Genomic DNA, 14,674 nt, shown 5'->3' with positions numbered 1-14,674 from the left:
CTGTGGGTGTCTGGCGCAGATACTGCCCTCTTATTTTTGAGACTATTATTACACTGTTGTTTATTCTCTAGATGCTTGAAAGTACCTGCAGATTCCTGCAGTTTTCTGGAATCTTGCTACAATGTGGTTGTTTAGTAAGTGATGAGAGGAATGGTGGGTGTCTCTATGTGAGTTTCCATTGTCATGATTCTGAAGCATTGAAGAAATGTCAGCATTTGGAGTGGTTTTAATAACCGAGAATCTGGGGTCAAATCACTGTGAAAATGCAAAGCACTTAGAGATCAGAATATCAGAGAAAAATATGGATCAGATACAGTGCAGGAAATGGTCGCTCTTGCTCTAAGACCCAAGAGTGATTGTTGCTATTATTTCATGTTAGTCTCCATTTAATTAATTGGTCAATATGAATTCTTTAACCCTAGAACCTGTAGAAATTTCATCAAGTACATTGTAAAAAGTACAGTAATATACTAACAGGCACACGCAAACGACACTAGCTCCTACTCATATGTTTCCCAAACTTGGTGCCTTTGAAAATAAAAGCAACCGCTTTTAGATAACATGTATACTAAATCTTAGAATAGTATAGTAGTTTTTCAGAAGTAGAAAGCTATACCATGTTCTAGTGATCACAAGTGTGTTAATGACAGATTGGCTTACAAACACCCCTCCAATAAAAAAGACTGCATTTTTCCATGTTCCCCTCCTCTTTATATTTACATTAAATTTTATGTAGTCATTCCAACACATATACAATGTTGTATTTTTCTTCAATTAACCAGAGTGCTCTATTTTGTTTTATAATCATTATGAATGATGAAGTAGCATTCTGTTGAATAACTGAACTATATAACCACTCTTCCTTTAAGCTCACCAGCTTTATTGTAGATAAGCTTCAATAATCAACTTGTATTTATTTTTTAATTTTTAGATTACCCTCGGGATAATTATTGAGAAGTACAGTGCTGGAATAAAGGGCATACACCTTTGAAATTAAAGATTTTAAAGATAAATATTGCCATTTATTTTTAAAAGGTGATACCAATTTTCAGTTTCACCAGCCATGGATGTGAGGAATAAACCATTGGAGTTGGTCTTGCACAATTAGAAATGGAGAGATGTAGAAGTTTGGAAAGTTTTTATCGTGACCAAATCCATTGTCTGAATATCCTAGCATCACTGTAATATTATAAGGATTATTATCAAATGGTTTTAATATTTATTGTCATTTTTGTCAACTTAGCTTTTCAAAATCAGAAAATTATGCTTATAGTAGATAACTTGAAAATGCAGAAATATATTAAGAACAAAACCCATAATGATTCTACCACCCAGCAATAAAGACTAAATCACTGAAATTACTGTGATAAACTCATTTCCAGTGTTTTTTTTCTGTTTTGTTTTGTTTCTTTTATTTTCCCTCAGGCATTTATTGGATGACCAGGTACTAGGAATACAGGGACTGTGGTGGTAATGTACTTAATTTATATAAACTTTAATTCAGCTCTTGATCCCTCCCCCTACCCAACACACACATAGTGTATGTGTTGTTACATATTATCTTTTTTAAAATTATATTTTATTGATTATGTTTTTACAGTTGTCATAATTTTCCCTCTTTGCACCCCTCTAAGAACCCCACTCCCTCAGGCAATAACCACCCCATTATTCATGTCCTTGGGTCATGAGTATAAGTTCTTAGGCTAGTCCATTTCCTGTACAGTACTTTATATCCCTGTGACTAACTGTGACTACCAATTTGTACTTCTTAATACTCTTACCTCTTCACCCATTCCCGAAAACCACCCTTCCATCTGGCTACTACTAAAAGCTCCCCTTATCCATGCTTCTGTCTCTTTTCTTGTTTGCGTAGTTTGTTCTTTAGATTCAGTTGTTGATACGTATGTGTTTATTAACATTTAATTGTTCATTGTTCATCTCAATGTTCATTTCAATGAACATTGTTCATTGTTCATAGTTTTATCTTCTTTTTCTTAAATAAGTCCCTTTAACATTTCATAATACCATGGTTTAGTGATGATGAACTCCTTTAGTGCTGGGAACCACCCTGCCTGGTTTTAGGAGCTGTAACCACCCATGACTAAGGCTGAGTGAGAGACCTCCGGACCAGAAGCCACTAAGGAGACAAGCTTATCTCCCTGGCAGGAGTGCTGCTTCTGCTCCTTGCCTGGCCCCCAATGCTTGATCAGTTAGCCAATGATGGGTAAGATTCCCCAAGGGGGGAACCATCTAAGACAGGCATGATCATGTGGAGGCCCCAGGGAAAGACTTGGGGGGTTATAGAAAGAGGGGGTGATTGACCCCCACCCCTCGACTTTGACAAAGCCTGAGTCCTCATTCTGCCTGCGAGTAGTCTCCAGTCTCTTGGCTGCCTTGTCTCCTCTGCCTGACTGAAGCCTGTAACAATGAAAAGGGGCAGTGCAACCCTGTGCTGGGACCTGCGGACTTCCCTAGGGTGATTAGGCCTAAGAAAGAATATGTAAAATCCTCTGAAACCTACTTTGCTGAGGATGCTCTTAATTAGATTATAAAGGCCCAGGCAGGAAATGAGTTTAGTCCCTTAAGTTTTGTAACTTTTTAGGTGATAGACCCTGACTCAGTGTGAGCCCTTTTAGTTCTTTGAACATTATCTATTCATTTGATCCTTACTGCCTGACGATGATTAATGAACTTTACCTGTATTCCTGTGCAATTTAAAAGCCAATAAAAGTCCTGTGAAGGGAAGGATCAGGCATTCTCCTTTGAGAGTGACCAGGTCCCTCCAAGGCACTTTCCCCTTAAGAGAGTAGCTGTGATGTCCCTTTTCCTCTACAGGACTTGGTAGTCCATGTGAATTTATCTCATTTCTCATCCATGATGCCATGGACACTGCGGGCCGGTGTCTGTGTCACTTTAGCTTTTTCTTTCTGGGGAGTTCTATATATGCCCTTTGATTCTAAATGCTAGCTTCTCTGGCATTTAGAGTTCTCTAGAGTACTCTTGGTTGTAGGTCCTTGTTTTTCATAACTTTGAATATTTCTTGCCAATTGCTTCTAGACGGTAAAGTTTCTTTTGAGAAATCAGCTGACAATCTTATGGGAACTTCCTTGTAGGAAACTAACTGCTTTTCTCTTGCTGCTTTTAATAGTCTCTTTGTCTTTAACCTTTGGCATTTTAATTTGATCTGTCTTGGAGTAGACCTCTTTGGTTCATCTTGTTTGGGACTCTGTGCTTCCTGGATTGTATGTCTATTTCCTGCACCAAGTTAGGAGGTTTTCTGTCATTTTTTTCAAGTTTGTTTTCAAATTCTCTCTCTTCTCCTTCTGGCAACCCCATGATGCACATGTTGGTATGCTTGAAGTTTTCCCAAAGGCTCCTTACACTCTTTTCTTTTCTTTTCTTTTCTTTTCTTTTCTTTTCTTTTCTTTTCTTTTCTTTTCTTTTCTTTTCTGCTTTGCACTCTCTCTCTGTCTCTCTCTCTCTCTCTGATTCTTTTTTCTTCTTGTTGTTTTGGTTGGGTGTTATTTTCCTCCTTATATTCCAAATCACTGATTTGATTCTTGGCTTCATCCACTCTACTGTTCATTCCTTATAAACTGTTTTTCATTTCAGTTAGTGTATCCTTCATTTTGGGCTGTTTTTTTTTTTTTATGGTTTTCACGTCCCTTTTTATGTGTTGAAGTTCTCTCTGAGTTTATCTGCTCTTCTCCTAAGCTCATTGAACATCCTTATGACCATTGTTTTGAACTCTGCATCCAGTAGCTTGCTTGTCTCCATTTTGTTTAGTTCTTTTTCTTTTTGATTGTCTGTTCTTTCATTTGGGTCATGTTTTTTTGTCTTCTCATTTTGGCAGCCTCCCTGTGTTCATTTTCATGTATTTGGTAGAGCTGCTAGGTCTCCCAGGATTGGTTGAATGCTCTAATTGTACTAGGTATAATTTAGAGTCCAGTGGCACAGCCTCCCTTATCACCCAAGGTGGGTACTGGAAGTGTGCCTACCATGTGTACTGTGTACACCCTCCTCTTGTAGTTGAGCCTTGATTGCTTTTGGTAGGTCAATGGGAGGTATTTATCCAGTCTGAACAGCTGCAAGAACTGGCTGTGACTGTTAGCCACCAACCACCAACCACTATGGAGGGTTAACTGTGCAGGGGCCCACTCCAGAGAACAGGACTCACTTTACCATGGCTCTGGTGCCTGCTGAATCCACCCTTTTGTATGTTGCTAATGGAGATGGTTGGGTGGTTGTGCTACCATGTGATCTGTAGCTGTCCACTGGATGTGCTGGCTCTGGGGCTTCCTAGGGGTGCAGTCCAAGGTCAGCCACTGCCTGTGTTCTGTCTAGAGCTACTTAGCATAAGCTACAATGCAGCCTGCAGATGGATGCTACATATGCTATGTTTGGAGGTGTGCAGGATAGGCCAAGCTGTGAACTGAGACTACTACTGGCTGCCACCAGTAGTAGGCCTGGGATTACCTATCAAAAAGTATGGGGTACACAAAGGCCAAATGCTGGTTGTTGGAGAGACTTTAGGAAAATCTGAAGCATAAGCCAAGATAAGCCATTTGTATGGAAAGCCCCTGGAAACAGGTTGGGTGGCCTTAAAGTTGGGGGAGGCGGAGCCTCAGGAAATCACCAGGGTGTGGCAAACAGCACGAACCATGTTGATGGAGTCTCATATATGATGCCAGAGGGCTCAGGAAAGAAACAATGGCCTCTGCCAGCACTTGTTTAGGAGAAATCTGTCCCCTCAGCTCTCATGCTGATACACTTTAGCTCCTCCCATTTACCTCTGCAGATTTCATGCTGCTACCTCTGTGCTGGAGCTCAGAGGGAGTAAACTGAGCAAGACCATGTGTGGGTCCTTTAAGAGGAAATGCCTGGAAATTCAGAAGTTTATCTTCCACAGCCTTATTCCCTATTGGTTTTTATAGCCAGAAATTATGGGGACTTATCTTTGTCACTGGAACCCTGGACTGGGGGGCCTGTTGTGGGGCTGGGGCCCCTCACTTCTGAGATGTCCCTCCTGATTTTGATCTGCCACATGTGGGTGGGGAACTACCTTATTCTGTGTCTCCACACCTCTTCCCAGTCTTGATGTAGTTTCTTCTTTAATTTCATAGTTGTAGGACTTCTATTCAGCTTAATTTCTAGTGGTTCTGAGTAATCGTTTTTCTCAATTTCTAATATTTTCTTTTACAAATAATAATACCACAAAGACATCAAGAACTATGTATAAGAGGATTCACAGAATAGCATTATTTAATAAAAAGATAAAACCTGGAAATAAACCAAATATTAATGAATGATGAAAAGGTATGCACAAATTGTGGTATATCTATTCAATGTGTTACTAAACAAAAATGGGAATGAATGAACTACAAATACAACAAAATGGATGAATTTTACAAACATAATGTTTAGTGGGAGAAGCCAAAGAAAAAAAATACATGCTGTGTAATCCATTTACATAAATTTCAGAAGCAGGCATAAGTAATCTATTATGTTTAAGAATGCATACTCATATGATAAAGCCATAAAGAAATATTAAGTTATTATCATAAGTGACAAGATAATGGTTACTTTTCAGAAGGTTGGAGGAAAGGCGAATATTTTTGAACTATGGACATATTTCATTTCTTTAGCAGCCAATGCTCACTTTATAATGTTTCATACAGCAATGCATATATTTTATGTACTTTCCTCTCTTCTTTTTCCCATATCACAGGAATCTGAGGTCTACTTAAGTATTTAAAATTTCCAGTGGTAACACAGTTTTTAAATATTACAGCATAATTTGTTCATATAAGAATTAGCTTTGAATAATCAAATTAGATGCAGATTCACTGACTACAAAAATAACTTTGGAAGCTGGGTGGAAGTAGGTAAATGACCAGTAAATGTATCATCATCTACCTGTTGACCCAACAAAAGGCACATCATAGACAAGTCATGAGCAGTCAACTTTCACCCCTCTTCCTAATCACTTGTGGCAGGTCTTGAGTTCCACATAGGATTAGTTATACACTCGACCTGTCTACCTATCTATAGCTAGAAGTCCAATCTCAGGGCTTAAAAAGTAATCTTATTTATTATAGTTAGTCATGCCACATTGAACATATACATTTACCTCCATTTTCCCCTCAGATCCCATTAAAATTGTGGTGAAGGAAGTATATATATATTCTCCATAAAGACAAATAAATTTGAATTGGGTATTGCAATAGACAAATTATATCAGCAAGTTTTTTGTTTCATTTTGTCTTCCTTTTTGGCATTTAGGAATGTTTGTGTTTTTGTTCAAGTGGTTCTCTGTATAGTAATACCTTTAAATAATGGCTTCTTTTTCTTCTTAGGATTTTCTATTCAGTTGATCATATTTGGCTGACTTTGACTTTTCTATAAACCAGTGTTTTTCAACATTTTTCATCTCATGGCACACATAAACTAATTACTAAAATTCTGTTGCATACCAATAAATATATTTTTTTGCCAATCTGACAAAAAATAAGTATAAGTTTGATTTGTTCTTATTGGACAACTATTTTTGTGTTGGCTGTTGTCATTGTTTTTATTTGACAATCTAAGGGAAAATGTCAGTGTCCCTGACTAAATGATCAGGTATTGCACGTTTAAAAAATTTTTGTAGCACACCAGTGTGCCTCTTGTAGTACACTTGTTGAAAATCACTGCTCTAGTGCCCTGGCTGGTGTGACTCAGGAAGCTGGGCACCAGCCTATGGACCAAAGGGTCACAGGTTGAACTCCCAGTCAGGGCACATGCCTGGGTTATGGGCCAGGTCCCCAGGTGGGGTGTGCAAGAAGCAACCACACATTGATGTTTCTCTCCCGTTCTTCCCTTTTCTCTAGAAGTAAATATATAATTAAAAAAAAGAAAAAAAATCACTGCTATAAGCAGTCCATGAAATTAATATTCTTTTCTCCTTTCCTTCTCTCACTTTATTTATTTATTTTTCTTTGTCAGAGAATGTAGCATTTACATACTAGTCTACCTTGATGACTAACTTGATTATTTATTAAATATATTTATTATATGCATTATATAATATATAAATGAATATTCATCAAATAGATATATTTACTTACAAAAGTATATTAAAGATATATTAATTGCTTACCACTAGTCTTGTGGCTGAAGTTTCCTCATTTTTACAGTCTTACAGCTGAAGTTTGTCTTCCAGTAGAATTGTCAGGAATTCTACTAGAATACTGATTGTGAAAACAATATACTCTGAGTTCTTATGTGTTTAAAATAGCTTTTTCTATTAACCTGAAACTTGAAGGAGGACTTGAATGGATATAAAATTCTTGTTCATACTTGCTTTCTAAATATTTTTAAAAATACTACTTCATTATACCTATTTCTGTGTTGTTTTTATAAAGATTAGACATCTGATATTATATTAAATGCTATTGTAAATTTAATTAAAAAGTTCTACATTAAAATTAAAATTATTTGTTTTTATTGTAACAATGCGAACACCAGCTTTCTTGTAGCACAATGCCATGATATGATTTTCTTTTTTTTTTAAGAGTAAAATTTTTTACTGGTTGATTAATAATGAGAACATAACTGAATTTTTAACCCACGGAATTATCTCAGATGATATGATTTTCTTACCAAATTAAGGAACTTAGGAAGTAAAGATGTACTTGGGACTAGTGGCAGTACATGTATAATTGTGTTTACTGAAGCTGTGATGGTGTACTAATTAAAACAGAACTCCGTGGGAATTTGAAAACATTTTTTACAACAATAAACCATCTTGGCTGGTGTGGCTCAGTGGACAGAGTGCTGGCCTGTAAACCAAAATGTTGTGGGTTCAATTTCCAGTCAAGGGGCATACATGAGTTGCAGGCCAGGTCCCAGGTTGGGGACATAAATGAGGTAACCAGTAGATGAGATGCAACCAATCTATGTATCTCTTGCATGTTGATGTTTCTCTCCCTCTCTTTCTCCCTCCTTTCCCCTCTCTATAAAAATATACAAGTAAAAAAAGTATTAAAAAATAACTAAAATGAATTTGGTGGAGGGGAGCCTATGCTGAATGAAAAACAAAATTATGAAAAAAAAAGTAAAATCTTATTATGGGAGTACATGTTTTCTTTTAGGTTTCTTGCATTCATCAAACTTTTAGAAGTGTCCTGAACTTATTTCATTACTCTGTAAATCAATATAAATATCCTACAAAAAATACTGCATATATTGTGATATATTCTCCCAATATTTGGTTACTTTTTTTCAAAATAAGCTGAACATCTTTAACCAAAATAGTTCATAAATTTAGATTGCTTACAACTCTCCAGCTTTTGAAGTCCTTAGTGAATTGGAATTTTAAAAGAAAGGTTACAAACAAGAATACATCAGAATTTATCCCTACAAAGACAGGCAGAAAATAAATCATAAACAGAGAAGGAGGATTAGAGATGATAATTTTATATATTAAAACTCATACATTTATGTTTATACTCTTTAGCACACACACACTGTTATTTGAAGAGTTCAGCTTTGGTAATGTTACTCATATTTGAATTTCCAGTATTGGCAGCAGTCTTAATGCAAGAAATTTATTAAATTCTCACATCAAAATTGTAAAGTGCATTTTTTTAAATTTTATTTTAATTGTTGTTGCAATACAATTTTCTATCTTTTACTCCCATCCAAACCCACCCACCGAGCCCTCCCCTTCTCCCTCCCATTTCCACCTGTAAAGTACATTTTCTTACAATAAATTCATATTTACTTTTACTCTAAAAAATTTTCATTCTAACATGGTGTCCTTATTAGTTCTAACAGCATCACAAAACAGGAGGTAAGAATCATACACATTTTTTCCCCGCCTCATATTCTCTCGGGCCACCATCTTATTCTAGTCATTGTGGATGAACTGAAAATATCTTATCTCATCTGCATGACATACCTTCCTCTCTCCAGTCCCAGGCTTCTCTGGTGCCATTGTATAAAATGACTGATAGAGTCCAGTCAGCCATTCAGATGCTTACCAAACCTGAAAGTGGGAGGAGTAAAGAGCTTAGTTCGGCTGTTTATATTGTACATATGAGTGGTAAATGAAATGTTTTGTAGATTTGAAGAAATTAACAAAAATTTTAAAGTGTGTTGCTGACTCATTTATTTGTAACCCACTTTAAAAATCTCATAAATACAGAAATAATCACTAAGCATTCCAGTTTCTATAAAATTTTATATGCATGTTTCTAATTTTGGATTATTCTAGACTACATTTTTCTCTGTTTTTCTTTTTTTTTATCCTAACCTGAAGACATGCTTATTGATTTTAGAAAGAGGGGAAAGGAGGGAGGGAGTGAGAGTGGGAGAGAAACATCAATGAGAGAAAAAGAACTAATGGTTGTCTCACACGTTCCCCAACTGGGACTAGACCTGCAACCCAGGGATGTGCCCTGACTGGGAGTCAAACCTGTGACTCTCCAGTTTACAGGATGACACACACTTCAACCAACTTGAGTCACACCAGCCAGGACTCTAGACTATATTTTTTCTAAAAGGAAATCTCATTTACATCATCCTTCCTTCCAAACAAGGAACTTTCACAGTTTTTAAATTGTGGCTAACAAAGAATATTTTTAAAGACTATCAAGACATAGAAATTTACTTTATATGTCTAACTAAAATGTGAGATCCTTGAAAGCAGGTAGTTTGTTTCTTTATTCACTATTATATTCTGAAATTTTAGAACAATGACTGACATTAGGTAGATATTCAGGAAATATTTGTTGAATATAATAAATTAATGAGTTTATATGTACTCAATAGGAAAATAGCTAAAAGATGGAAAATTCACAATTAAATTATCACTGAAGTTTTCTTTGCATAATTTGGAGAAAAATCAAACCAAAAAATTAAGTATAGAGATTAATTTAGAGATATTTATATTGCAACAAACAAAACAATATTAAACTCCAGAAAGCATAGTCCATATAAATTGAAAAGGAAGTTTGCATGAAAGCAGCAGAATAATACTTTTAAATGTTTAAAGGTTAAGTTGAAATATATTTCTTTTTAAAAAGCAAAAAATTTAACTATGGATAATTATGTACTCAGTCTTGCAAAGCTTAAACATTGTTATACAATGTGAATGTTTTTTTTTTTTTGCCACAAGGTGGTAGCAAAGATTTATTTTAGAATCACTGGACACCCTCAGTCAATTATACCAAATGATGTAGTACATCTTTAAAAGCCATAATGTATAGGGAATGTAGAGAATACACACACACACACACACACACACACACACACACACACACATTTCCTTGGTAGTACCATTTCATCAGAAAGATTTTATCATTGGTGCCTAGAATTTCTATGGCTGTTTATACTTGCCTCCTCTCTTTCAAACTCTACATTACCATTGCATTTTGCACATTTCAGATTAATCATACACTACAAATCTGCTTTAAAACTTCAATAATTCCCTAAACCATACATAATTTAAAAATTATTATATTCACTCAACCAATTCAGTAACTATATTCTATTTACAAGACACTGTGATAGGCATTAGGAATGAAAACTAAATACATGAAACTTTGCATTTTGGGATTTACAAACATGTAAAGATAAAGCTACAACAAATAACTAGAAAATGTCTGATTTGAGGACTGGGGATGACAGGTGAGTTTGACTCTGGGCTTCTGGGTCTGAGATTCAGGAAAAATATCTGGACTTGAGAGAGAAGTTTGACAATTACCAACATGAAAGTATATTGGAAGAGCATATAGATATAATTTGTGAATTTGTTATTTACTTCAATTTTTATACATAATTGCCAAAATATTTAAAAACTATAGAAGTGATTAATGCAAAATTCACTCAGAATATCTTCATTGCCTGCTAACATTTTGGTATACATATTTTCAGACTTATCTCACACATAAGCACAACTTACATGTTTATGCTCTATATATCTATCTGTATGTAGAAATAGAGCATAAATGGGGTCTTCTTACACATCCTGTTTTTGTAAATGCAATGCACTTGATAGGAAGTGGGAAGTAGAGAGGTGGGTGAATGAGACTAAAAAGGAAAAGCCAGGAAGCTATATAAGAATCAGAAGAATAGCCACATATGGTGAGATTTGAATGACTTTTAGGAATGAAACAATAATTTGGTTTTAAATTCTGCAGAGTGATTAAATGAGAAGAACAATCAACTGGATTTGGCGATTAGCATCCTGGGTGGTGAAATCGGCTCAAGCAGCTTTAGCCAGACTGCTAGGGGATAAAGAGGGATAAGAAGCAGAGGATCAGTGGTAGCAACTTTTCCTGTGAGAGGATTCTTTTGAAAAGACAGGATTGGCTGCTCCTGCCAACTCCTGCTGGCTCGACCCACATGACCTCTCCTGCTCCCTTTGTGCCCCACTGGAGCCGCCTGAATGTCTGCTGTCCCCAATGCCCCCACCCCTGGCACGTGACCTGGGTGCCTGACTCATCTTGGGATGCAGGGTAGGCTTCAGTCAGGGGTTTAGGGCAGGTGCCCCCGAGGTACTCCCTGGCTGCCCCTGGATATGATGCTCGACCATCTAGATGGAGGCTGCTGTGGTGGCATCGCTGGCTTCTGATCAATCAGCTTCCTCCAGGAAGTCCTTTTGTGTTGAAAGAGACCACAAACAATGTGGAGGGCATGCAGCATAGCAGGAAACAGCACTGTGGGACCATTGAGGCTGAGCTGGATCCAGTGGAGTACACCCTTCAGAAGTGGTTGCCCCACCACCTGCCCCAGAGGCCCAATGACATTTATGTTAACATGAAGACTGACTTTAAGGGCCAACTGGCCCGCTGCCAGAAGCTGCTGGACAGGGGATCATGGGGTCAGAATGCATGCATTGGGAGCCACATTCATGGCTTGGGCCTGGCCATCAACCATGCAATCTGCATTGCCCCACAGCTTCAGGTGGGCAGCTTCGGGTCCTCGCAGGTGGCTGCCCATACCTCCACAGTGAAGCTTGTTGATGAGCTGGAACCAGAGACTAGTACACAAGAGCCACTGACCCACATCAGAAACAACTCGGCCACCCACACCCCAGTCTTCAGGGTTACACTCGAGTAATAAAATGAGTCTGGCTCACCTCCTCCATCTACCTACCCTCAGCTAGGCTCAGGTATGACTCTCCTTGTACTGAGTACTGCCATGGACCTCCTACTAGAGCCATATAAGGAAAAGCTTGCTGATTCATAGCCCAAAGGACTCTGAATTGACAGGGGGAGAGTGTCTCTTGTTGGGCCCAAGCAATGGGCCTACCTGAATGTTTGTGGTCTGTAACCAGCCATTGTCCTAGGCAATAAAAAAGACTGAATTGTGTTAGTGCCCACGTACCCCACTGCCATAGCCTCTCCCCTGTGTAAAGTCTATGTGTACCCGAAAAGGAGAGTAGGAAACTTGATGAGTGTTTAGGTGCAGGAGGGGAACCTGAGTGCCTTCCCAGAGTATAGATTGTAAAATAGACCATGTATCATAAACTTTAGCACATTGCAAAATAAGCCTGGCAACCCAATGTTTGCTTTAAAATTTTTCATTATCTCAGAGGCAGGCTGAATGGGTAAGGTATACACTCTCGCCTGCTGAATGCAGCTGAGATAGTTTTATGCTCAGGAGCATCAGGCTCTGGTAGAGATTCTCAGGCACAGGAAAGGTGAGGGTTTAATAATGCATCAAGCTCTGTGGTAGGAACTGACATATGGCTTCCTTTGCTTCCTGGTCCTGTCGGCCCAAATTGTGCCAAGCAGCTATGATCCAGAGCCCTTGAAACCCTTCTGGCTGGGCTGCTCTAGTGGGAAAGGAAAGCCTTCTTCCTGAACTACTGGGCACACAGATAATAAATACTTTTTGTTTGGGTATTTTTAAAAAGATCTGATCTTATGTTTATCAAACAAGAGTCATCTAAAGCAATGTTTACCAAAGCGGGTGGTGATCCATTTGTGAGTCTTAAAATCATTTTACTGGATCATAGACTTAAAAAGCATGTAAAGGAGTAAAACTTAAGGGACAGTTTTGATGCCACTTTTTCAGTTATCTTGTGTTTATATATACACACATGTACTAGGTAAAAAAAAAAAAAAAAAAAGAAAAAGGATGGTAGCTCCATAGAAAGTCTGAACACAGGAGCAGTTTTTATTGATTAATTGATTTAAATAAAGTAGAAAATATTACAGCATGAATATAATTTGTGAGGAAAAAAAACCCCAGTAGACAAAGAGATCTAAAATGTTAGAAAAGAATAAATAATAGAACAAGATCCTAGAAATGGCCAGGTGTGGTCAAGAACTAGGTGAAGCATTTGTTTATACATGGAGAGAATGTTGCTTTTTGTTTTTTATTTTTTCTTCTCAGGTTAGAGGAAACCATGTGAAAATGAGCGCTAAGTATAGTGAAGTGTTAGGGTATAGCCGCAGAGAGTTTGTATTCAAGGATCTTCACAAGATGGTGTCAGCCCTTTGTTAATTCACTTCATATTATACAAATTGAACTACTTCTTGCCCCAGTGTGTACCATGATTCCACTCTGCTTTGTTCACTGCATTCCCTTTTCTCCAACCTCTTCTTGTTTAAAGCTTATACATTCTTCAAGGTCCAGAACAAATTACACCTCCTACCTGGAGCCCTTCTCACCACATAATCTAGTTCAAGTGCACTTCTCATTACCTAAAATTTATAGGTTACCCAGTGGATGTCATCTCCAGAATAGAACCAGTTAGAATGCTAGAGGGAAATAGAATGAGTGTTAAGTGTGATGGTGGTATAAAGGAGAACCTTCCAGTCCTTTCATGGTCTGACAACAGCAGAGAATCTTAGGCATAGTGGAGGGGTTTCTTTGTTTTAACCTGTCTCAGTAGTTTTAGAAAATATATTAAGTTCTTCTAAAATTTATTTCATTGCACTGCTTTTGAAAGCACAAATTTTAATCTTATATCAAATGTAAAATGTATATTAGATTTGATTTGTTAGTAAGAAATGTTTATTTTTTTTGTTTCTGCTGTTTCCCAAAGGTAATTCTAAAATTGTGTTAAATTATTTATATAACATGTGACTTTTTATCAATATATAAGAATAATAAAACTAAGAAGGAGAATAAAAGCAGTTGTATATTAACATAATAACTAAAAGCAAGTAATGAAAAAAACCAGGATTTGGACTAAGTAGACCTGACATTGTGTCCAAAGGTATAATCTTGGGCATGTCACATGCTTTCTAACCTTGAAGTAGGTTGTTAGGAGTATCAATTGAGAAAGTTTCTATAAAAAAGTGTTGTAAACCAAAGACTTGCAAAAGTATTAGTAAAGTTGTTTTAGGAGCATTCGTGTAAAAGTATGTCATGGTTTTTATTTTAAAAAACTTTATTATGTTACACAATTACAAGTTTGACAGATTGACAGTTATAAATTTTACAGATATTTATATTGACAGCAATTTGGTTCTTACTACTAAGCACAATTTTGACAATTAGAAGTCCCTTAGCAAATGTTTATTAAATTAATAGTGAATAACTGGCTGTATCCTGAATGCTATCAAAATAACTAATTTTGTTTTTAAGCATCAGAGGTCTTTATTATGCTTTAAAAATATACATATAGAATATTTTGTTCAGTTTTTAGCTAACAGGTATTTAACTTCAAATTTTG

General features: G+C 36.9%; 1 protein-coding gene across 1 annotated transcript; it reads left to right on the top strand.

Annotated features, from left to right (window-relative positions):
* The first annotated feature begins 11,539 nt into the window (after positions 1 to 11,539).
* Positions 11,540 to 12,330, top strand: LOC114498829 (ribonuclease P protein subunit p20-like). Its single transcript, XM_028514866.2, has one exon. The coding sequence runs from the start codon at positions 11,680 to 11,682 to the stop codon at positions 12,103 to 12,105; it is 426 nt and encodes a 141-aa protein (XP_028370667.1). The 5' UTR covers positions 11,540 to 11,679; the 3' UTR covers positions 12,106 to 12,330.
* The last annotated feature ends 2,344 nt before the right edge of the window (positions 12,331 to 14,674 follow it).

The sequence above is a fragment of the Phyllostomus discolor genome, chromosome 6 (assembly GCF_004126475.2).
Source record: "Phyllostomus discolor isolate MPI-MPIP mPhyDis1 chromosome 6, mPhyDis1.pri.v3, whole genome shotgun sequence".
NCBI classification, from domain to species: Eukaryota; Metazoa; Chordata; class Mammalia; order Chiroptera; family Phyllostomidae; genus Phyllostomus; species Phyllostomus discolor.
Note: the sequence above shows the minus strand (reverse complement) of the source record. Positions and strands in the feature narration are given on the sequence as shown.

Bases quoted from the DNA above. Each gene is read 5' to 3' on its own strand.
- LOC114498829 (XM_028514866.2), top strand. From the start codon at position 11,680: ATGCAGCATAGCAGGAAACAGCACTGTGGGACCATTGAGGCTGAGCTG.